Genomic DNA, 25546 nt, shown 5'->3' with positions numbered 1-25546 from the left:
CGGTGATTGAAGGAGAGCGGCCATCTTAGACTCACCCGCTCATCTCCGGGATTTTATTTTTATTGTCGCGCAAACCTTCAGGCCAAACCGACCTAAAGGGGGAACATAAGGTCGTCTTTTCCACCGTTCAACTCGAAGTCGGGATGCGGTTCCGAAGGAGTAAACTCGCATCCTCCGTCCTCGGACTGGTCCTCGGACTCTTATGCGCCCTGGACGCGGCTAAAGGTAACTAAGCTGGGATTTGAGGGGAAACCCTGCTGTGGTTGTTGTGTCCCCGCGGTGTGTGTCTGTGTCCACGAGGGTGGTCAGCGAGGGCCGTGCGGGTGTGTATCGTGAGAGATGGTGGTCCTGAGGGATGCGCGTTCAGGGACCTGCTCAGGGAGGGTCAGCCTGGAGCCGCAGCAAGTGCATCCATTCCAGGTCCAGGTCCAGGTCCAGGTCCAGGTCCAGCCCGGGATAGAACCCTCCTCGTTTCCTTATGGAAGGAATCCATGTGCGACATTTAATAAACTCTATTTATCGCTCCCATAATATATTTAGGCCGATAAATGTCTATTTTTAGTCCTGACCATGTTTACCGTTAACAATAACACACGAACCAGTTTATCCCTGGATGTTGTCCATGTACACGTTTATATTTGTAGATGTGCTTGATTTCAAACTGAGATGCGTTCCTTCCATCTTAAGCTGCACCTTGGTTGATATTTTTCGCTACGCATTGCAGATCCTCCTCACCAGTGTTTTTAAAGCATCTTCACCCTCGAGCCCTTCATGACCCTCAACACACACTTTTATCAGGATCTTCATCTCCATGTCTCTGCTGCAGGACCACCTACCTTCATCCACATTAGGACATTCATTTCAATGACACTGGCATAGTGTGTGTTTCCTGGGTCAGGCTGTGTGACGGCAGGTGCATGTGGTGCAGATCTGGGTCTGATGTCTTGATGTCTTTGTAGGTTCTATCAGGTTATTTGAAGGAAGGCACTGTAGGTTATGGTCTATAGAGAAAGTTCTCTCCGTACATCTTTCTCTAGATCTATCTCTTTCTGTGCTGCATCATGGTTATTGTTAGTGTCTGTGCCTATAAGGACTACATTTGAATTGTTATCGTCATAAAAAGCCTGTGAAATCCCCGTCTGTATCCGGGTAATGGCTTATCTTGTATTACAAAGGTCATCGTCTGATTGTGTGAGATTCACGGTACACTTTCATGCTTACAATCAGGATTACAATTGAGTAAATACAGATCATAGGTTGCTCAATAATAAACCTCTTCTCACAGATGTAAATAATATTAATATTAGAGGAAAAGAGCCAGTTCCAAATGAGTAAATCTTTGTTACTGTTCTCTAGTTTTTCTGTAAAATTGTGAATAAAACAATACAGAGTGAAAGGGAAAGTATCCTCACAAAGTTACAATGATTTAATTGTTATTGTGCCCTTTGACGATAAAAAAAACATTACAAATGGCTGCACGAGAGTAAAGAATATATACATGTAACAACATTTATTTAAAGGCACATCACTTATTTTCATTCATCTTCTCTTTGAGCTGGTTGGAATTTTGGCCTCCATTAAAACAAACAAACAATGTTTGGTCAGTAGCGCTACAATGAATCACTTTCTATGTTTCAAAATGTAATAGCAGGTCATGATCTTTTTCCCCTGCCAAATATTATTGAACCAAAACTTACAGCTGTCCATGTTCCCAAATGCCTGGACGGCTGACAAACATGAGTTCCCACTGAGCTCAGTCAGCCAGACAAAGGGAAACGCTGGCTGTTTGGAAGTTTCTTGGCGTATTCATCATTTAATCAACTGATTTAACTCAAACAAATTAGACCACCTGCTCAGTGTGCTGCTGAGTAAACATATGCGCTCCAGTCCCGATGCTGAAGTATTTCTCAATTAGTCACAAACAGCAGCTCTGAAGTGATTGTTTTTCCTATTATGTTATTTTCCCACAGCAAATGTACAATTGATTTTCAACTTATTCCTGTGAAATTGTGAAAATTCATAAAAATGAGATGTTTTCTTCAGTACGTTGTGACAGACAGAAAATACTTGTGACACAATGACAACATTGTTTGACTCTCAGGCCACTGGAGTAGAATTGCCACGCTCCGTCATTCAGCATTAGTTCCCACACTTGTTGTTCTATGATGTGAGCGTCTCACACAACACTTGAACAAACAACCGATGATGTTTCTAATGGGATCTTTAATCCCTTTGTTTACAGACCGACTTAAACTAATCACACATAATGTAATGAAACAAATAGTATCCAATAGATTTGTTTTTGTTATTATTTAAATGTAGAAATGTATGTTTTGTTAAGTACTTATCCAGCTTGAAAATAGTTATTATTTTATTTATATGTGGCTTGTCATACAAATGTTATTATAGTATATAAGACAATGCGGATTAGATTTCTTCCTGATTAGATTGCATCTTTTATTTGGGGCTACATCACCATCTTAAGGAACCATCTAAAACACTCACATTAGCCCTGCTCATGATAGACTCCAAGATATAACTCCATGATCCATTACAAAAAAAAACCTTTGGATGTAAATGTAAACCAAAACCAAGAGTTTTGTAGATATTTCTATTAAAATAAGTTGACTTGCTCTTGGGACAAACTCTGTTGACACAAGTGAACGCTCAAGCTACATTTCTACAGAACAAAGGGCTTATAAGACCCAGACCTTAGGGGGTCAGAAGCTGGGCTGGATTTCTTACAACGTGGTCACTGTTCCCACTCAAGTTCCCAAAGAATGTGTATGTGAGATTATCTGGTAAAAGTGCAAAATTGTTGAAGCATTTCATTTTGGCAATTAGCCATTTAGAAGCGGACACAGGATCCATGAGAATAGTGGACTGGATGTGGGCGGTGCTGACTCTCCTCTCATTGGTGCTTCCATAGGCTAAATGAAGTCAGTGAACCGTCCAGAAAGGGTCACTCACTTGTGAATATTAAGTTGTGCCAGATGAAGAGGAAGTTGTGTTGGTCACCAAGACACAATTGTAGTTTTCTCACATGTATTTGGATAACAGGTGGTTTAGTTGTGTGATGTGTGATGTGTGTTGTCATAGACATACTGACAAATCAACACCTCCCTAAAAATACCTACAATACTATCTTTTATGAAATCTACTGTTTATCAAACCTTTGGACACCCATCTACTTAAACACACCTCAAAGAGCTTGATAGGGAGAGGAAGTCCAACAAAGCACATTCTTGACAACACATCTATCAAGTTTAAGTTGAGAAATGTTTTTAAATGAGGCCCTTTAATAAGACATGTAATAAAACGTGTTAACTGTACAAACCATTGTCAATAATTGGCCGTGTCAATAGATGTTGTTTAATTTTCCAGTAGATTAAGGGTCAATACGTCGATGGCATGACATAAAAAAGCATATCAGCCATCGCTTCAATGGGTTGATACAGAGCAGCAGGTCACATGACTTATTATTATTTCTGACACTGACCATGACTTGCACAAAAAGCGCATTTTGTGGCTTCTCTTGCTATAACCAACACCAAAAATGGTTTTCTGTCCAAAGAGAAATGACGCAGCAAACGTCAAACATCAGTTCTGCTTATTCTTGTCAAATATTTTTTATACATCTGTATCGCTTTGTATGTTAATATAAGTATGTCTACAACTTTATTGATTCTATTAAGTTTGCTTTGACTGGACTAGACTGTACTAGTTATTAGATATACTGTAGAAACTGTTTTCTTTGTCATAGTACATACTTTCAGTTTCGTTGCTGGACTCCCGTCCTTACAAGGAATAGGTTATTTAATCCGAGCATGGTTTGGCACCACAGACATCAGGTTACTGCCTTTCTTCAAACACTTGATGTCACTTGATGGAGATGTCTCACGGTCTGCTTCCCGTCAGTGATGACCCAAGAGACAACAGTCAGAGGTGTCAATGGAAGAGGAAACCAGGAATTCCCTGAAGAAACTGTTGCACCTGTCGTTTGATGAAATGATTACAACGTTTATATTTTGGTCTGAAACTCACACTGCCGATGCTTTCACATTAGACCACACCGAGAAGCAAGTGCTCCTGGGAAAGGGGTAACCTGATAGAAGGTTACCTGCCGGAACGTTGGGTTCACTCCACCCCCAGCACTTTAGCCGCTTCGCAGCAGACGTCTCACTCTCACTGGCCCTATTGTGCCATTCACACAGAGCCACATTCAAGTCCCGGCGGCTCCCCACCCCCTCATCTGCGGAACTGTGCGGTCGCACGGGGCGTGTGCGTTTGGCCGGGCGGTTGTGAAGTCATGGAGCACAAACAAATGCTGTTGCCTGGCAGGCTTACTAAGAGGCGCCCCTGTGTGAGAGGGATGTTTGGAGAGTAGAGGTCCCCGAGGTCTGGGGTACCAGAGTTTTTCAAGTCCTCCTGGAACAGTCCCCAGTCTGTCATGGCGATGGCCTGCATCAACACGCTCAGGAGATTGTGTAGCAAAACAAACACAGAAGTGTGTCCACGGCCTCAGACTCGGATCAGAACGTTGCCTCATTATTCCTGCGTCTTGAAACTTTCATTTAATGTAACAATGCCATTTTACTTTTGCAGGATCAGCTGCCGTACTTTAGTTCATCCTGCAGAACATTGTGAAACATGAGTTCTGGTGACACCAGTCTACCTGGAAAATCCTGTTTCAACAAAAGAGTAACGACTATTTCATATAAAAGACCTGTTGTAATAAAAACGGTTACATGATCTGCAAACATCTCATCCGTCCCTATTGTCAGAAGATACCAGAACATTTTGTTTTGTTGTAAACAAGTAAAAAGTAAGAATGTATAACTTTTTGTTTCTACTGCTGGTCATGATTATCAAAACATATATTACTTATTTCATTAATACAAATCCCAAACTGTTACATAACTAAATTAAAACAAATGCACATTTAAAATATTCTCAGTTCTTAAAAATCCTGAAAAATGAAATTGATTAGGTTCAGTTTTTACTCACATATAGGTTAGGTCAGGTTAGTAAGCAAGTAAGTAATTTTTATTTGTATAGCGCTTTTCCAGACCAGGGTCACTAAGCGCTTGAACAATCAAAACAATATTCAATAAAGTATATACTTTAAAGGGTAGGATAAAACTGAGAACACAAAAGGAGTTCCAGAAGTTCCTTCAGGAGGTCTCTTTCTGGAAATTGTTTTTCCAATTAGACACAGCAATACAGACGATTATTCATAAAAATAAAGTACATCACAAATCTTTAGGTTCACTTGCTTATTCAATATGCCAGTACTTCCTATTGTCTTTATTTTTAGCTTTTATTGATTGTTACTACATTGATTATCCTTTGTTTATTCTTTTTGCAGATTCAGGTAAAACCAATTATTCAATGATAACCTCTTGTTATGATTGACCCTCCTCTTCATCGATGGAAGGTCGTACAACAGTACTTCTGATGCAAATCGACAGATTCTTGAGCTTTAAATGGACTGCATTCATTGAACTTCAGCAGTAGTAGCAGGGGATCATGACACCTTTTCACCCCACATGGGTTCCTACAGGCTCCCAGCTGTGAATGTAAAATCTCAGTGAATCCTCGTTGCATGATCCGACGTCACAGGCCCGACTCTGGGCTGGTGGTTACGCAACACCCCCTCAGAGGTTCCCAGGATGATTTGGCTGCGTCTGATAATTACAGTGTGATCATCTGGTGCAGCGATGATGCTGCAGTCTGGACAGCTGTGCTGCGATTCTCCGCCTCTCCCAGGGTGACCGGTCGCCTTTTAACAGCCATCGGCGTCCAGCCTGTGTGGAGCGTCAGGGAGGCAGAATGACCGACGCAGAGAGGCCTGATGATGAATGGAGATGAAAGCAGTCGCACAGAGGGAGAGCACGAGTGAGCTCCATGCTATTGAAGCCCAGGATTAGCAGCGGCTATTGTGGCTCTGAAATTCTCACAGGAAGCATCCCATGGTGGTGAAAAGGTCAAACGGTATAGTTAAGGCTTCAATAAAGGAGCTGCTGTAAATGTTCATTGTAAGTGTTGAAAGACGTTGACAGCAGCGTTTGCCATATTGTGGTTCCGGTAATGTTTTGTACGCGTTTAATGATTAATTACTGGTCACGTCAAGAAGCATCTGAAATGATCCAACATGAATCTTTTGTATTTATTGATAGATTCTTCCATAGCTACTTGCTACATGTATCAGGTTTGTTAAAAACTATTGTCTTTTTCTTTTCTTTCTTTTCTTTTTTCTCCGGAACAGACAGAAACACCCTGGCAATAGTGGTTTCAACTGTTGGCTAAGATAATCTTTTGTTGTGAGAGTTGATAAAATACAACAACAAACATTTGACTCTCCCTCAGGCTATTAAGTTTAGATTCCACACACAATATTACATTTAAAGGCCTTAACAAGGTTCATGATGTTTAAACTTGATATATTTTCACTATTAACTGTAATATTTGTTAAGAAATGGGGAATAAAACATATTTATATGACAACTTAAGAGGTTTAGCTCATTGCACTTTAACTATTTCTATCAATAATCTCACAGTTTAAGGTCCATTATTGCCATGTTTTCTACACACTCATTGTTTGAAAACATAATTGGTCATCAACGTGAGTGACGATCTTCTCTCACACGCCTTCAATAGGAGGCCACATAGAAACCTCACTGTAGATAGTTAGTCAAACCAATGATTTGTCAGTACCAGGAGCCAACGTTAGACCTGGATTTAACCAAACTAATCTTTTTGGTTTAATAGTAAAGTTCAGCATTAGTTATATAAAACTTTCTCCGATTGTTTTACTCTACTGTGGACTTTGTAAATAATAAAACAAAGTTGGCACAGGATCTTTGATAATTGAGTTGATGACCTTCGTGACCTTGCCAGTGAATGAAATGGATGCCATTATAGGATTACACGCTGTTGGCTTCATCTGGTGCATGATAAGAATGCTGCCACAAAGGATACCAGGTTATGTTTGAAGTAGTTCCAGGAGAGCATCATCTGGTGTGTTTGAGAGTGAGCACAACATATTTTCCAATTAATCTACAGCTTTTAGTTTTATAGTAAACTCTGTCACTTGGACGCTCAAATGTGTTGTTTTTAATGTCATCATCTTAAGTGGTGACAATTTCATGAAAGCCCTTAGACGAGTTTTCTTCTCTGGAAATTCATATTATTAGAGTGCTTTCACATAATAGATTGGGGCCCAAATTGTGAAGCCCGACAATTTGGTCCATGATATGTGTGGATGAGTTGGATATTGTCCCAGACTTCTCCTGGGATGGGCGGGAGATGTGCAGTAAGGGTGGGATTTGTTGCCCTAAGCAACTTTTAAAATAAGCAAATTGTTAAGGAAAATACAAGTTTCAACTATTGTTAAGTTCATTCGACGATGATGGTACTCTTTTAAGGATGTCTTTGGTGCACATGCATAATTTGACGGTAACCGATAGCTTCAAAATAATAAAATAATCAATGCATTGCATCAATCATTGATCCACCAAATTGTCAAATAATAAAAATCCACTGAATCCAAACTGAGGAGCTTTCAATGTTGAAGACTCGCTCTTGTTATCTATTATTTAACACCAAGGCCAACAACAGCTCGTTATATCTCTGTCTTCATCTAATATTTATGTTGGGACCAATGCCTTGCCAATGCTTAAAATATGTATTTTTTCACCAACATTTATCCTGTTTCTTTGTATAAAAAGTACATGGTGAAAATGCATATTCTTCTGAAAGTGCATGTGTGCATGTTTGTTAATTGGTGTTTACAATTTGTTACGTTTTTTTATTCCATAATAAGTTTTAAAACAAAGTTGGGTTGATGTTAATATGGAAACATACTGTATGGCGGGTGACCTGAAGTTGTCCTTTTAAAACCTATTGCTTGGAACTCATGTTGGACTTTCAGACGATGAGTTTTTAATCATCCAGTCGCAGGAAGAACAAAATCAGCAGGTTTTTTTTTCCTGACAAATTACATCTTTCTTGTGATGATATGTCCCCGAACAACAAATGTTCTTCCTATTCACTGCCGACAGCTCTGCTGTCGAGAGCCCTTGTTGGCAATTTCACAGAATTTATTTGACAATTTCACGCTTAGAATAAAACGGAGACAGAGAATCCATTGAACGAGGTCTTGATGAAGAGAAGAGCTTGTTCTATGTTATTTCCAGCATCCATTAAATCTGCTTTTTTCTCTTTTCCTGTGATTTGCTTGACATTCAAAAGTAGTTCATGCAATCAATCTTCTCAACTATTTTAAACAATCACTTTGATTGTTGTTAGCTGGATGTGTTGCTATCCTTCTGTTACTTCTGATTATCTTCTCATCTTTAATTGGGAAACTAACCGAACACATTGATTATCATAGACGGTCATTGTAAGTTTCTAAACGGTGATAAAGAAGACAATGACACACTGCCTTGAGCTATTTGATCGTATCAAACATAAGGAAGTGCCAGGTTAGTACAGTAGGATTTAATGATAAGGCATTTTTGTTTGTTGCTATTCTACAGGATGTATTATTTTATTTAAATGTCAGCAATTTTGGTGCATTGGGGGGTTGCTTAGAGTTAAAATTATGTTTTTTATTGCATTACTTGGACATTATTGTTCTGTCTGAACCTCCAATACTGTGCACGTGATGGTTAGTGTGGAAGATAAAGCTGATAAAGCTTGTTGTCGTCTGGCCTGTAAATCTGTCTGAAGACATTCACTCTCCTCCAGGTCCGGCTTTATTGGGATCGATGCGGAATCGCTGGTTTAACAGGGATTTGTGATGAGACAGCTAGAATCTATTAATATCACAGAAGGAAACTTCTACCTTTGTGTGTTTGCAAGGTGACTTTTGTAATTTGGCTTATTCAACTTGTTGTCTGCAGTTCAATTCAAGTTAACAAGCTATAGAGATTATTATTATTATTATTATTATAAGGCCTCAGCTAGACGTGACTGTCTTCTCTTCGAGCCAAAAATGATGAAGAATTTGAATGAAGCTGACAACCATAGTCGTACAAGTCATAAGAACTATCCATGTATGATTACCATACATCAACTAAACTGCATTCTTTATAACTATCAAAATGTTAAAATGAAACTGTGTAATAATTTATATCAGCCGAAAACACGACAGTTCTCTACCTGAACTTTTGTCATCATTTCTGACTGTAACTTTTGCTTCAGTATGTATATCTTAACATGATGCTTACTTGATTTCCCATCGTCCTAAATATTTAATATACAAGACATTTAAGCTCCCAAACGGTGGTTTTCCATTCTAAAAATAGCTATAAAGCCGAACCAAAACATCATTAAATTTAAATTCAACTCTACTGAAAGGAAGGTCAAACTCTTGACTGTATAAAAATCTGCATGTGTTATCCCTGAAAAAGCAATTTGCCGAAGGGCAGAGGAAACCATCTTTGATGAGTCATTTTGAAACCCTTACATTTATCTTTTCTCTTGCAGTAAATAAGCACAAACCATGGATCGAGACGACGTACCATGGAATCATATCAGAGAATGACGACAAAGTCCTTCTGGACCCGCCTCTTATCGCTCTGGATAAGGACGCTCCTCTTCGATATGCAGGTGAGTTTCTACCTTTTTGCACTTGAGCGACTCTCAGAAAAATTGATGGCTTATGTCAATTAAAATTCAAATGAACATTTTAAAGGCAGTGAAATCTATTAATTTGCATTACCAGTTATTATGTTTAAATACATTTAGTTGGTCTTCTGTCAGTTTCCTTGAACGTTGTGCCAACATCTTGCGCACCGAATACATTAGGGCTGATGAATGTAGCTCTTTGGATCCGAGTGTTACCGACTCTTTTATGTTCTCCTGAGTTTCGACGATCCAATAATGTTCTTTATGTACCAGGGCTACATTAGCCCTGGCTTTTTTTAATCACATTGATATTGATTCTGGCGCAGATTCAAGATATCCAGTCACTGACTATAATTTCCGCTCAAATGAGTCGTGTCAGGTTTGACTACTGCGTTACCAGAAATTCTCCTAATGGCACCTGATTTATTACGTTTGTGCGACTTGTTTAGATTCTTTATTAAGCATATTTTGCCCAAAAATGTTGTTGTCTTTCTAATCAGCATATATTTTTAAATGTTTCATATTGTGATAAAGCCATGGATGAATTCTCAAAACCATAAATAAGACACTAGAATGAGGTTAATCAGTATCTCAGTCTCAAGAGTGCAAAAGAACTAGATTAAAAACATCACTACTTAATTAATTCATGTTCAGTATTTGGAGTTAGTTTTAATTTTAAATTTATTGGTGAAGATATCACTTGTGTATCAGGATAATGAGGGGAAAGTATAAATTCTTTGATTTAAGAATAAAGGGTTATCTTCAAAAGATAGCAAACTTAGCCAAAACAAATCTCTTCACGTACAAGCCGATCTAAAAGTAATGAGCAGCTTTCCCGTCAAATAAATGCGTGCCCCTGTAAACTTGCTCCATCTTAGAAGGCTAAGCCAGTCCTGGCTTCACGTGGTGTTGGGGGTGACCAGCTCTGCAGTGCCAGCTTCCCTCCTACTCCTACTTTTCTCCTATTGTGCCAACAAACAAAGTTTGCTGTGAGGGAAAAACACATCCATTGGTCGGCACGAATCCACTCAGAATAGGTAGCCACGTCTCTTAATGAGTGGCAGCGCTTCGTTGAGGTTTCAGTCGAAGCTTTTGAAACTTTAACGGTTCAAATGTCAAATCAAGAGAAATTCAAAAGCCAAAAATGTCGATATTTTTTATGCTATTGTGATGTATTGGATATACTTTCCACGATTATAGGCCTGTTTATGTTTGTGGAGGAATTCCTCAAGCTTCTGTGTCAACTGGTCATTAGAGCTGAGGCCCACCATTCCTGCCGCATGACTGGTCCTGGACAGTGGCCTCTAATGGGAAATCTAGTTGTCATTAGTTTGTAGGTGAAAACAAAAGATGCACATCTAGCGATCATGAGGCCCAGACAGGGCAGTACAATGATCAGTCAAGCAGGATTATAAAAGTAGTTTGTTCCTAGTGAGGGACACTTTAATCAGAGTTTATCTAAAGAAACAAAGTATTTGGATGATACTTCATCTTCAAGACAGGGCTAGCTTGTTTGTCAAAAAGAAATCATATAGGATTTAAAGTACTGTTGCTTTCAAAAGATAAAATACGTCTCACTGCTCTTGCACGTGTCAAATGTTTCAGTTATACCTTGAAAAAAAACATCCAGCAGTTCTTTTTTCCCATGATGCATTTCTCTGTTGTAAGTCTTTTGAAATATTTACCATGAACTCTTTGTCCTGTTGGAGAGACGTCATTTTATACCCTCCCTGTCTTCTGTGTCTTTCTAACTCTTCTTTACCTGATCTTCTCTCCCCTTCTTGTAGAGAGTTTTGAGGTGACCCTCACTGAAGAAGGTGATCTTGGGCTCTTTCCTTTGCCTTGTGCTTCCTGTTATTATTAACCCACTAACGCACTAAACAGCATCCACACTTCGGCACAGATAGTTACTTCTGCCATGCTCTGTGATTTACCCATTTCAGTTACTTTTTTAATTTCAACCTGAATTCCTTTTGGAGTTCCGACAGCTGGATGAAGAAGTAGGATGTGGGACTGACTGATCTTAGAAATATCTGTGCATGAGACATCCATTGCAGTTTGCAGACCCTAACAGTTTTTCAGCGATCTGAAGCTAATTATCAACACAGGAGTTAAATGTACATGAAAAGGCGGTGCATGATATGAAACATCTGTTTCCAGACATGCCTTTCAATAACTTGTAATGATATCTTGAAGTAAATATGCACTTCATTATTCTGCCTTTAACCGTGTTTTGTTGAGTGTTTTTCAAGTAAAATCAGTTTATTATAATAATAAATCAAATTCACCATTACTGGTTTTAGTTTATGGTTTAATTTAACATGTATCTATTGAAGTGTAAATTTAAGAAATGGCTGCCGTGTAATTTGCAGACATACAAGGGGCTGAATAATTTAATAGAATATAAAAGTACATCATTGTTTATAGCTTAAGTTGAGGACTAAAATACAATTTGGATAGTCCACCTAAAATGATGTATGAATAAAAATAATAATTTAATTAATAAGTGATTAAGAAGACATCGTGCTTTTCTTGAAATAGAACTGGTTTCAGGAAATCGTGGCTTCTTAAGAGCCTCAGATGGTTTCTTAAAACCTAAAACTCCTGTGGTTTGCATTGACATTTGCATCTTAAATCATAAGCTGCTGAGATTGTTAACTAATGCAAACTCTCTCTGCTGCTGTGGCATCAGTGGCTTCCTTGATCCTCCACCCAAAGCTCTACCATTAGCATGGCTGCAGTTGTCATTTGATGTGGATGTCAAGCAAGTTGATATTTCTAAACCCAGTTCTCATCCAGCTCTAAGTTTCTGTTATTGTCCTACTAAACCATTTGATGTATGATTTCCTTTTAAGTTACTGTAGTTCAGAGGCTCCATTGATCTGTTGTCAGGTTAATATCTTTCACAGAACTTGATGTTTTTTGCCAATTCAATTTTTGCTGGAAGGAAAATGGTGCAAAGCTTCGTAATGATGTTAGATGGTTTTATCTCTGTTTTTGGTTTCTAATAATATCTTTCACTTCACATATCTTTCTTTTAGTTTTAAAGTGTCTTAGATTTCAACCAAAACAACAATAGAAAGAAGAAACCCCGTTTTTATTCTTTCATTGACAAATAATTAAATTAAACTTTGTTACCAAATACTACCATAAATCACATTGTAGTTTTGTGTTAACCATTGCGATGCACCAATTTATTGCATTTGTGGGTAGTTATAAAGAAAAAGCAAATGTGGTTAATGAAAATAAGTCCATACTAACATCGGACTGCTGTCATATGTATTTAAACCAGTTAATTTCGCAGGATTAAGATTCCTCGAATAATATGATATTCATGTGTTTACATTGACAACGCATGACGGAACCGAGATTGTGAACCGGTGCTTCTCAGATTGTGGATTAGAACAACACGATACATTAATTGAACTGTTAAAGAATTTTTCACTTTTAGTTACTTTTTGAAGTCAGCGAAATTGTTATAAAAATAATCTCATACTATATATTCAGTCTTATATATTATTACAGACCTTTTAATGTGTTACTTAAAATACGTATTTCCTATTTTTACATCGTTTTTACTTGTTGTATTGGTTACTCAGGACTTGTTACTAATATATTTATTATTTTATTATTATTGTTTTTCTATCACACATTTTTGTATTTTTTAATCTTTTTATAAGTGTGGCTTCTTCATAACTGATGTTAATAATGTTCAAATAGTAACATTGTCATCACAAAACAAAGTTAACAATAACCTGGGCTGTCCATGGCTTTGATTTGAAGTATTTTTGTGAAATGCCTGTACACATCTTTTTGGGTTTTCTGCCTGCATGATGGATGCAATGTTTGATTAAAGTGGCTTGATATAAGGCACCGTCTTATGAAATACTAAACACCCCACCTCACCCTTTCCCAGCTCTCACCAATGAAATCGATTGGTAGGGCTTCCTCCACAGACACCACCCACCCCAATCTTCAACTCCCCAGCTCCTCAAACCTGTGGCTGATCTTTTTTTTGTTGGATTCTTTTGCGCGAATATATGGTTTTCATTGTTTACTTTTATTTTATTTATCACAACTTTCATAAGCTGAGCCCAACGATCTTGAGCAAAACTGTGTTCTGCCTCTTCACGAATGCAGGTGAGATTTGTGGCTTCAGGATCCACGGACAGAATGTTCCTTTCGAGGCCGTGGTTCTGGACAAGTCCACTGGCGAGGGAGTCATCAGGGCCAAGGAGAAGCTGGACTGCGAGATGCAGAAGGAGCACACGTTCACGATTCAGGCTTATGACTGTGGTGAGGGTCCTGACGGAACCAACATGAAGAAATCTCACAAGTGAGTCTACTTCTGACATTTGGGCTGCCAGCTGTGTTTGAATGCTGCTTGATACGCACTTAAAAATAACCTGACCTTCCAGTTATTATTCGAAAGGCCACCAGATGAAGCTGTGACATTATGTCTCAGCAGATCAACAAAGTATAACAAATGACAACAGAACTTAATAATAAGAATTCTCTTTCAAATTGTGCTGCTTTAACAACAACTTTCTGCTGGGATTGTTAAACCCTCCATCTCTACCGTGTCACCTGAATAAATAGAATGCAATGATGTTCTCCAATAATGTGCTGCTCTACCTTGTTATGTCAGAGAGGACCCGTCGTTTGAATTGAATTACACAGCTGTACACACCGTAATATTGCTCCCTTTGGGTGCATTTTAATGTTTGTGATGGCATAATACAAAACTAAATCAAATTACACACTGGACCAGCGATATTGCATATTAAAACTATTTGTCAACAACTGAAATCGTTAGACCATAAAAAATGTGTGTAATTTCAGACACTTTCATTCCTTTAATTACAAATTGAAGTGAACACGCTGTTGATAGAAAGTCATTTCCTGGATATTTACAAAACTGTTGATGAGTGTGATATTAATCATTTGACTCGCCTCAGGCTCAAGACGCGTGTTAAAATAGATCAAATTAATTTTCAAAATGTGAATCTGCTTTATTCTTTTGGTTCTCCTTGATTACTTTTACCCTAAATAATCCTGATTTAATGAGTTGATTTTGAAGAAGTCCTTCAACCTTTCAACAATATGCTTCCTCCTCCTCAGGGCCACCATTCACATCCAAGTGAACGACCTGAATGAGTATTCCCCGGTCTTCAAAGAGAAGAACTACAAAGCCACCATCATCGAGGGGAAGAAGTACGACAGCATCTTAAAGGTGGAGGCCGTGGATGCAGACTGCTCTTTCCAGTTCAGCCAGATCTGCAACTATGAGATTGTCACCCCTGACGTGCCCTTCACCATCGACAAAGACGGTGAGGACCAGTAGAGGCCACGATTTAATTTACAAGCATCACATCCACTATTGATCCGTGAAAACAATGGAGCTCTGAGCCATTTTGGATTAATCTCTGTTAGTCTCTCTTCTGCGTCAAAGACGGAGTGAATGTCACCAAAGTAAATCTTTTCATGTGGAAAATGAATCATCCTTTTGCATTGTTGAATCAAATTAGAAGTTGAATATGAAGTAGAGCATAAGAAGAAACATGTCATGATGGAATGGAGTCTGCCTCCATTCTTCTAATGTCACGCTTTTGATAAGTTGCTGGAAGAGATGAGCGAGATATGGATCTGCTTTTTGCCAACACTGACTACCATCATCACTTATCACATCATCATACTTAATACTCATAGATAAATGTAACAACAAGTAAATATGTTGTCTTTTATAACATGTCACCGTTTGTGGTCATTGGAGAAAAGCTCGAAACAGACTTATTTTAAAATGATCTCAAGAATGTTTTACTGTTTGCTCAGGTTTCATCAAGAACACAGAGAAACTCAGCTATGGTAAAGAGCGCATGTACAAGCTGACAGTGACTGCCTATGACTGTGGAAAGAACCGAGCCTCTGAAGATGTTCTGGTCAAGATCAGCGTGAAACCAACCTGCAAACCCAGCTGGCAGGGTACTGACCTATTTAGTGTTTTAAAAATCTATTCATAGTTTCTAATGCTGACCTCACTTCACTTTCTTAGGTTTTAATAAGAGAATCGAATATGAACCTGGCACAGGCAGTCTTGCACTTTTCCCCAGCGTGCACTTGGAGACCTGCGACGAGCCCATCACCTCCATTCGAGCAACTATTGAGCTGGAAACCAACCATATTGGAAAGGGCTGTGACCGTGACACCTACTCTGAGAAGTCCCTGCACAAGCTGTGTGGTAAATACACCGGTCATACCTGTAGTCTCTCTTCTGTTCAAACGAATGCTGCAGAAGTCACCATCATGAATGTTCTCCAGGAGCCAGCTCAGGCACTGTGGAGCTCCTGCCTGCACCCAGCACCTCAGCTAACTGGACTGTCGGACTGCCCACCGATAACGGGCACGACAGTGACCAAGTGTTTGAGTTTAACGGCACGCAGGCCATCAAGGTTCCTGAAGGGATAGTGAGCACCAGCCTGAAGGAGCCCTTCACCATCTCAGTGTGGATGAGACACGGACCAGGAGCCCATGAGAAGGAGACCATCCTCTGCAACTCTGACAAGACAGGTCAGAGTCATTTTGACTTCATGTTTGCAGAGAGACCTCCAGCTTGCACTCAATATACTTTCAACATTTGATCTTATAGTCGACTCAGGATGGTTTTAATTCATAGAAGCAATATGATTCTAATTAAAGGCACTTCTAAAAGTCAGAGTAAATAACAGAGTTATGAAAAAATACTTAATGCATTGTCAAAAGTTATTTTACATTGCTGTCACAAATCTGTGTTCCCATGATCTTATTGACTGTAAAGTCTCCATGTCAAGTGCAGAGGATACGGTTCATCAACTTCAGCTTATATAAGGAGGATTACATCAGACCGGCTGGCCCTGGACACAAATGCTGCCAGTCACATGATCCCAGCACCATCCAGCACTCACAGAGAAATCTAGACATTTACCATCCAAGACAGATGGAATTTGTAGTAAGAACAGAAGGGATAGAATAATTATGTTAATCACTTTGATTGTTTATTCACTAAGAAGATAAGCTTGTTAAAGCGGTGTAAACAAGTCAGCGTAAAAGCAGCAAATGCCTAACATTCCAATTTTGGAACCTTCTTTTGTTTCTGTACTATCGGCTTTATTTCTCTACATGGTTTAAAATGTGATTTGAAAAGCTTCTGTCTCGCCCCACAGAGATGAACAGACACCACTACTCCCTCTACGTCCACAACTGCAGGTTGATCCTGCTCCTCCGTCAGGACCCGTCTGAGGCAGAGAACTACAAACCTGCAGAGTTCCACTGGAAACTGGATCAGGTTTGTTGCAGCGTTTGTCAATTAAAACTCTCGTTTAAATGTTTAAACAAGTTTCATTGAAATCAACTGTTGATTTGACTCGAACCAAGACTTTTGTTCTGTCGTGTTAGAATACAAAGCTATACGTGTGTCTTTTGTTTCCTATTGCGTGAAATGTGTCGAATGGGCAGAAAATACAATCTCTCAGAAGTGTGACGGATTCAAATTATGGCTCTGCGCCAGTAAAAAATACTGACAGCGAATCCCAAAGAACATCATGTGTGGCCTGATATCCGGGTACAGAAGTAGGTCGATGTTCAAAGAAGACGACACTATTGACAGCCATGTCAACTTTGTCTTTTAACATTTCCGAAGGGCGGAAAAAAGCGATATGAGCGAAAAAATGTCATTAGTCTTGCAAATCTGCTGAGAAGCCATGAAGGCCGAGAAGTGTTTTTTTTAGGTCAAGTGAGGCAATGTACTGTTTCAAACTGTTTGAATAATGAAAAACACCAAACAGCAGAAGGACTAACACATTTATGTTGAAAAGGTTCAACACTATTTTTAATTGAATGTCAAATATCCTACAACGTTTATACAAACTTCCTGTCACATATAGTGTTGATGTATTTGGCTGCAATTTTGTAATTTTTGAGGGAGATCTGTGGAGTTTATGTCAATTTGAAATAAATAACTTATTCTAAGTTGAAGATTAAGGGATACTAAGGGTGTTCTTTGTGTCTTAGGTGTGTGACAAAGAGTGGCATCACTATGTTATCAATATTGAGTTCCCCACCGTGACTCTGTTCGCGGATGGAACGACCTTTGAACCGTTCCTGGTGACAGAAGACTACCCACTTCACGCCTCCAAGATTGACACTCAGCTGACCATCGGTGCCTGCTGGCAAGGTAATGTTCTGATCACCAGATCCTGATCCTCTTCCAGGAGGAACCAGCTTGTATGTATGTGGAAGAATATTTCTCTTGGTCCCTCAACGTTCCTCCCTTCTTCTCCCAACTCTGTCTATCCTCTACAGAAATCTCAGGACATGACAATGACACTGAGACAGTCCCTGAGTCAACCTCAGGTTGCTAAACTGTTTCCCTTCTCACGTGTGTCCATGTGTCACTCATATCGCTGCATCATCTCGCCATTTTCACCAGAATGACTAAAGCCTTTTAGCTGCATCAGCATTTGTTGTTTTAATTGTTTTAAGCATGTAAGGACATGTTTGGCCATTTTATTAATCCCCCATTTATTTAATCTCCTCACTGCAGCAACACAATGTTCTCCCACAACTACATGATACATTAGAACCACAGGAACAGCCATCTAATGAGAGCAAACGTGAGAGAGGGCGAGAGAGAGATGGAATTTCCTGGAACAGACATTAAGGCAAAAGCAATAGTTCTTCATATTGGGTAGCAAAGCCACAGCCTGTGCAGACACACTAGAGGACTGAGTGTCCTTGGGTGTTCAGTCCATGATGTCCTCTTGCTGCAGTGACGCAGAATCCTCCCCAAATATCCTCCTGCATTCACTGTTTTGATAGAAATACACCTAAATAGTTATATATATGATAATAGGTTTGTTGCTGCAGAACAGAGTTTTCTTTTTCCAAACCATATTTGTTGTGATCATTATTTTGTGGATGTAGGTTGATTTGATTGACACGTGTTTTGAATGTTGCATGCAACACACCAGTTGTTAAGTCCATCCATCATCTGTGTGTTGCTCAAGTGTTCCACAGCCCGCTGAGTGGACACACAACACTAACTTGCATGTGTGGCACATCAGGATCGCATGCTCCAGTCGCCTGTGTGACACGGATCCGTTTGCACACTCGAGTGACTGTGTCTGTTTTCTTCCCTGGTCAAATCAGGCGGAAATGCTCGAATGGCTCAGTTTTTCCGGGGGAACCTTGCAGGGCTGATGATTCGCTCTGGCAAGCTGGAGAACAAGAAGGTGATCGACTGTTTGTACACTTGCAAGGAGGGTCTGGACGTGCAGCTGCCAGAGGAGGTCGCCGCAGCTGTCAAGGTGAGCTGAGAGAAGCGCATTACAGCCTCGATGCTGACACTACGCTGCGCTCAGTCAGCCTGCACCCGGGTCAGCACCGACGAATGTCTGCCGAGTCAGTTCGTCTTTGAGCGCCAGCGAGTTAAAGACACTGATTCAAGTGCTTTCGAATGGTTTAGAACAGATGTCAAAGTCAATCACACAAGAGGCCAAAGTCCTCTATTAGTCGAGGTCACAGGCTCAAACCAAATCAATATTTACTAAGCGGTCAAGAATTTATGATTCTCACTGTGGTTTTGTCTTTTCGTTCTTGGAAGCTTCTTAACTGTGTCTGTTTGTGCAACTTCAACAATCACTCTTATCTAAAATCTTAAACACTGGCATCGTTTTATGTCACCAACATTAACATTCATCTAGTTTGGTTTTCACGTAATCATCTGAGGGGTCACATTAAATGACTGGGCTGGGAGGATCTGGCCCCCGGGCTTCGAGTTTGATATGTTATTTAGTACGTAGGACACCGTTTTTACTTAAACTCCACCCAACAAAAAGGAGTCAACTTCTATTTAGAATGATTGTCTAACTCCTCCTCGGTCTTTGTCGCTGGTGGAACTGTTAACATTTGAATCCCATCATTTAGGCGAATACAGCATTATTACACCTCGACTTATCAACTTTCATAAATCTCTACGACCTTGGCATTACCTTCTAACTAGATCACACTATTCATATACATTTGTGAGCTGATCTTTTTTTTTTTTTTAAACTTTGTCATGATCATATAAATTACTTTCTATTTTAAAATATAAAAAGGTCTACTTCCGGTCTCTCCAGGTGGAGTTCAACCCTAACCAGTCGTCTCTGACCGTGGAGGGAGACGACATTGACGCCTTCGACAAGGTCATGCAGCACATCTCCTACTTGAACTCCCGCCAGTTCCCCACTCCTGGAATCAGGCACCTTCGCATCAGCACCACAGTCAAGTGAGTCTTTCTCCGAGTCTCTTGTTTAACAGCACCTTCCTTCAGCAGTGGGTTTGTGTTTATTTTGCTAAAAGAAAACATGTTGATTTGTAGTAAAAGAAGGTTGAGCTGCATTTCCACAACAAAGAGAATAAATAACCTCTCCATGATGAGAGCTACTTAACATTATGTGTCGCCTTTTGATTCCCTTTGATGTACATAGTATAGTGAATTCATATTTAAAGTACCAAACAATGTGGCTCTTCTGAAACATTAATCCCCTGAAGAAGATGGAAAATAAAAGAGTGATCTCTTTTTGTTGAAATTAAACAAATGATCACAAGCAGCAAATTAACTTTGGACCTTTGGTATTGAATGACAGTTTGTTATTATTTTATGGGCAAAATAAAACCCATTAAGGATTCAAACTGTTCACCCCACCACATCAAAGATGTTTATTCACTTGATAAATATGTCTCTTGTTCCCCAGATGCTTTAACGAAGACTCGTGTGTGGCCGTGCCCGACGCTGAAGGGTACGTGATGGTGCTGCAGCCCGAAGAGCCCAAGATCAGCCTGAGCGGCATCGACCACTTCGCTCGCAGCGCCGCCGAGTTCGAGAGTCCTGAGGGTGTGACCCTGTTCCCAGAGCTGCGCATCGTGAGCACCATCACCCGAGAGGTCGAGGTCGACACCGAGGCTGAAGCGCCGGCTGGAGCGGACGACGACCCGACAGGTATTAGAGCCGATTGTTTGTCTTCGTGTTCATGATGAGCTTTGAATGATGGACTCGAGCAACAATAGAAACAGAGACGGTTCGCTCTGACGACGCAGCGTTGAACTTGTGCAGATCTGCTTCTGAGGATTAGCGTGACAGGCCGGGAGGATTGGAAGCTGGTGAGGGAGGGAGATAAGTTGTTTACTACGACATGGGAGGAGTCAGTGGACCAGCTCTGCCATCTGTCAGGCCAGGGTGTGAGCTGCAAGCAGAGGAAACAATAGCCGTGATATTGAAACAGACCCTGGAATAGTCGATGTCGGGAGGTGATGTGGAACATCTTGAATCATCTGCTACGTCTACAAGCACCGTTTTAAAACAGTTATAAAAAAGTCAATAGTGAAGAGACGAACAATGAGTTAGAAATATATTCTAAAAGACACAAAACATGAATAAGCTTGTTAAAGAAAGGTGGGTTTAGTTTTAGAAACAGTCATTGAGTCTATGTTGCGGATGTCGAGGTCCAGAGGCGGGGGGGTAAAGAAGATAAATGCTCTGGGCCCCACACTGGCCAACGTTACAATGAGTGGAAACAAAAGAAACAGAGTGAGAGCAATAAGAGCCTTCATTCTCAATGACAGCGTGAAGACGAAGCACTGCAGAGAAGAAGAGCTAAAACACTTAAGTCGCTGCTGCTGCATTCACAGCATTCATTTTCTAGTCCCTTGTCGGGTCTATTCCAGGTACTTAAGGGCTTTAGGTGGAAGACACTCTTAACAAGTCACAGACACACATCACTCACACCTACACCATATTTAGAGAACTCCATTTACCTCTGGTTTCCTCCCACTGTTCAGAAGCATACAGAGTAAACCAAACACTGAGGGAACATAAACGCAGCTCGTCTCATGCGGGGATTGAACCTGCAACCTTTTGCCTTACAAAGGACCTCCAAACCTTTCAGTTTCTAAATGTCCGTCTGCTCGGTGTGCTCAGTTCAGGAGACGGTGGTGTCCGAGGAGATCATGCACAACCTGGACACATGCGAGGTCTCGGTCGTGGGAGACGAGCTGGACGGCGAGCACGAGAGTCTGGAGCTGGACATGTCTCAGCTGCAGCAGCGCGGCCTGGAGATGAGCTCGTCTCACATCGGACTCACCGTCAGCGGTACAGACACCAGCCACCGTTCAAAGATCACGATCTTCAGCAGACCCGTGACGCTGACTCTGATCACCCTCTTCTGCAGGAGTGAACACCATGGCCAACTACGAGCAGGTCCTTCATCTGCTGCGCTACAAGAACTGGCACACGGAGGCTCTGTTCGACAGGAAGTTCAAACTGGTTTGCTCAGAACTCAACGGCCGGTACATCAGCAACGACTTCAAGGTTGAGGTGAGGTCACGTGATGAACCTTGAAACCAGCGGATGTTTGATAATGATCTCGTGTCATCTTCCGTCCTCCAGGTGAACGTCATCCACACGGCCAACCCCATGGAGCACGTCAACAACGCCATGGTGCAGCCCAACTTCATCAACCCGGTGCACCACGCCTCTGTGGACCTGTCCGGTCACAACCTGGTCAACGCTCACCAGGCCTCAGGTGATGAACACGTTATGTATTATCAGATCTTCATGAATGAAGCAGAATTACAAGTTTCATCTCCACATGAATTCAAATGATCGCTTGTTGGAGTTCAAATGTCTCAATCTGAGATCGTGGTAACTGTAGCTGTGTTGACACTGACGGCTCACACCATCGTTTTAATAGCATAAGTTTAGTGGATCCGGTGCAGGTCGGAATTGAGAGCAAAACCCTCAACACAGTCTCTGATGGTTGCACTGGTGACGTGTTCACTGGTCAACAGCGTTCAAACATTATAATAACATTTACTTCTCTGATCATGTTTTCATTCTAGCAAAAAAAGGAAGATTTCTGTAGAAGTTTTATTTCATTAACGTTTGTGTGAATGTGTCCCACGTTATTGAACGCACCACACTGTCCTGTGTCAATCTGAAGCTTTTTTTAAACATCAACGTGAATTATTTTTCATTCATTTATTAAATCATCTGCCTTCACACGAGGAACGATCGTTTTTGGAAATAACCTCATTTTCATGGAGGTCGGAGGAGACTCTGGTGTTAAACGAGTGTCTTCTGCTCCTGCAGTGGTTCCCAGCGCTGCCACCATCGTGATCGTGGTGTGCGTCAGCTTCCTGGTGTTCATGATCATCCTGGGCGTGTTCCGCATCCGAGCCGCGCACCAGCGCACCATGAGGGACCAGGAGAGCGGCAAGGAGAACGAGATGGACTGGGACGACTCCGCCCTCACCATCACCGTCAACCCCATGGAGGTGAACGTGCTGAGATGACAAAACCCTCCAGTTCATGTGTTCACACTCGACATGACATGATGGGATATTTATGAGTTTGAACACATCGGACTTTAAAACTTCACAGGCTTCAGATACATTTGAAAATACATGATTCTGTGGACAAAGACAGAAATAGAAGTCATTTGATATATTTGTGTAAACAAACGAGTTGTAAATACGGATGAATGTCAGCAGCGTCTTCTCTCCTCTCACAGACTTATGAAGACCAGCACAGCAGCGAGGAAGAGGAGGAGGAGGAAGAGGAGAGCGAGGACGGCGAGGAGGAGGATGACATCACGAGCGCTGAGTCAGAGAGCAGCGATGAGGAGGAGGGAGGGGAGCAGGAGGACCAGCAGGGGGTCAGCAGACAGCAGCAGCTGGAGTGGGACGACTCCACCCTCACCTACTAGAAGAGCAAACACACACACACACACACACACACACACACACAGCATCTGCACCACACAGTCTCATGTCTGAAGAGCCATGATGTTCAAGAATATCCTCCATCGTGTAAATGCTCCAGGTTCTCCTGTCGTCATCATCATCGTGGTGGAACTCAGTGTCGTGTCGTCATCACAGAGTCGCTGATTTTATTTTCTTATTTATTATATTTTTAACTCCCAGGAAATCTCGCCCGACTTTTCTTTCGCTCGATGAAGCCAACCCTGCACTTTTTCGTTTCTCTCGCGGCTTTCTGATCATCTTCTGATCCTCGTTCTGTGTGCGACTCGGACTCGTCTTGGACTTGTGTTTGTCGACACGTCGAGCTGCTTCTGTACGTGTTGTTGCTTTAGTGCATGAGGTGTCCAGACATCCTAGACATTCTGTTCAAAGTTTCTGTAAATATCGCTAAACTGTGTAATTAGTCGACGTGTTCGTGACGGCCTCGTCCACAGGGTCCAATATCTGAAAATGTAGAATATATGTGTCACAAACAGCTGTAGCATGTGGCTCAATCTCTGCATCACACGCGTGGACAGAGACCGGGGTCTGCCGTGTGAAGCCCAGGACTGTCCACCAGAGGTTTCCATGGCAACGTCGGCTCCGTCTTCTTCTCGCGATGAGGAAAAACCACCATTTATTTTCGGTAGCTTTGCTGTCCGCTCGTATAAAGAAGGCTTCGCTCGCACAGACGTCGCTGTGTTTCATTCCTGACGCGTCTCACTGTTGTACAGATGAGAGTTTATTTGATTTGGACGAACGAGCAGGAGCTCCGTCGATGTTGTCGTCAACTTTATAAGATTGTGATGCTTCGTACGACATTTGTGCTGCGACTGGAACAATGTTCACGCTGCGAGGCCACTTATGGAAAGGAACATGACTAAAGACGTTCTCTTGATAGTAGCATTTCTTCCTCTACATGTTAGGATGTGATAACGTCACACTGGACCAGAGTCTCGTGGAGGACCTGGCTTCGAGGTCGTGGCTCCGTCTTCTGATTTTAACAGCATGACAATTTAAAGATTCACCGTCGTTTAATGCATTTTTAAAATGTCTGTCGTGAAACGTATCAACGGCTCGACACCATCAAGATCCAACATATAAAGTACTGTAGAGTTATTTCCACACGTTTGTTTACATGTCGTTCCTTCTGTCTGTTGTAAATATTCTTCCTTCACCAACAAACATCAAAACACCTGCTTCGGTTCAGATCAACACGATGACTTGTTTGGTTCTTCTGAGGTGAAGTTCTGCCTCCGTTTGTTAGGTTGAGGAACCTGGTGGTCTGCTTGAGACTCAGGTGGTTCTTCTCATCGGTGTGTTTGGATCAGTGGTCCTGAGGTCCAGAGTCAGAAGACAAACTTCTCTCTGCTGTCGTCTCTAGATCTGACTCTCAAGGCTCGTCCACCGTAGACGTGGAGCTGCTGTGTATTTGATGGGAAGGTCAGGAGGAAGATTTAGGAACATCTTCAGAAGGAGGTTCCCAGCGAGGTCGTGACCTTCCCACTAATTCAAGCAAGAATCTTCAGGTTCTGTTTGTTTTCTTTTGGACTGTGAGCAGCGAGTCGGGTCCAGAGCCAGACGTTGATCGACATCAGCGCTCGTTTGATTGACGTCACGTGTCCATGTTGATGTGTAGACAAAGTAGATCCATATTGTATCTTCTATAGATATTGTACTAAACTCATATTGGCAGAATCCACCTTTAACCACATGTACAGAACATTACGCTTCAGTGGGTTCAACCGTTTGTGTAAAAAAAACTCTTTTCTGCCTGACTTGTTGAGAAACGACACGAGGAGCAGCATGAGATTCCACATCCAGAGTGTGATTGAATGTCACGACAACATGAAAGACACAAGGTTTTATGTTGCATGAGCCGCGAGCGACGCCGCTGCGGTCGTCAGATGTTCCTCACGTCCACCGAGTTCTTTTAACAATGTGCTGAAGATGAAAGTTGACCATGTTTCCAGGATGATTGAATGTTCTTTTTTTCCTTTGTTTGTTGGAGCCGCTCTCACTTTTCTACCGGTCAAAGGTCAATTGTAGTGAAGTCGATGCTTGCTCGAAAACAAAATAAAGGATAATATGATGGAAT

General features: G+C 41.2%; 1 protein-coding gene across 4 annotated transcripts; it reads left to right on the top strand.

The window, feature by feature from the left end:
• clstn1 (calsyntenin 1) lies at positions 1 to 25546 on the top strand. Of its 4 annotated transcripts, XM_087780852.1 has the most exons (19): positions 1 to 225; positions 9493 to 9615; positions 11421 to 11450; positions 13774 to 13969; positions 14755 to 14963; positions 15466 to 15615; positions 15686 to 15871; positions 15952 to 16200; positions 16833 to 16954; positions 17680 to 17842; positions 17971 to 18021; positions 18817 to 18974; positions 19788 to 19936; positions 20406 to 20650; positions 21629 to 21799; positions 21879 to 22024; positions 22097 to 22232; positions 22799 to 22983; positions 23220 to 25546. In XM_087780852.1, exons 1-19 carry the CDS (start codon positions 144 to 146, stop codon positions 23412 to 23414), a joined length of 2946 nt encoding a protein of 981 aa, XP_087636978.1. In that variant the 5' UTR covers positions 1 to 143; the 3' UTR covers positions 23415 to 25546. The 4 variants fall into 4 exon arrangements, with proteins under 4 accessions (XP_087636978.1, XP_087636979.1, XP_087636980.1 ...); XM_087780853.1 differs by lacking the exon at positions 11421 to 11450; XM_087780854.1 differs by lacking the exon at positions 17971 to 18021.

This window comes from Callionymus lyra, chromosome 19 (assembly GCF_982586985.1).
Source record: "Callionymus lyra chromosome 19, fCalLyr1.hap1.1, whole genome shotgun sequence".
Lineage (NCBI taxonomy): Eukaryota > Metazoa > Chordata > Actinopteri > Syngnathiformes > Callionymidae > Callionymus > Callionymus lyra.
The sequence above is the reverse complement of the archived record's forward strand: the minus strand, read 5'-3'. Positions and strand labels throughout refer to the sequence as shown.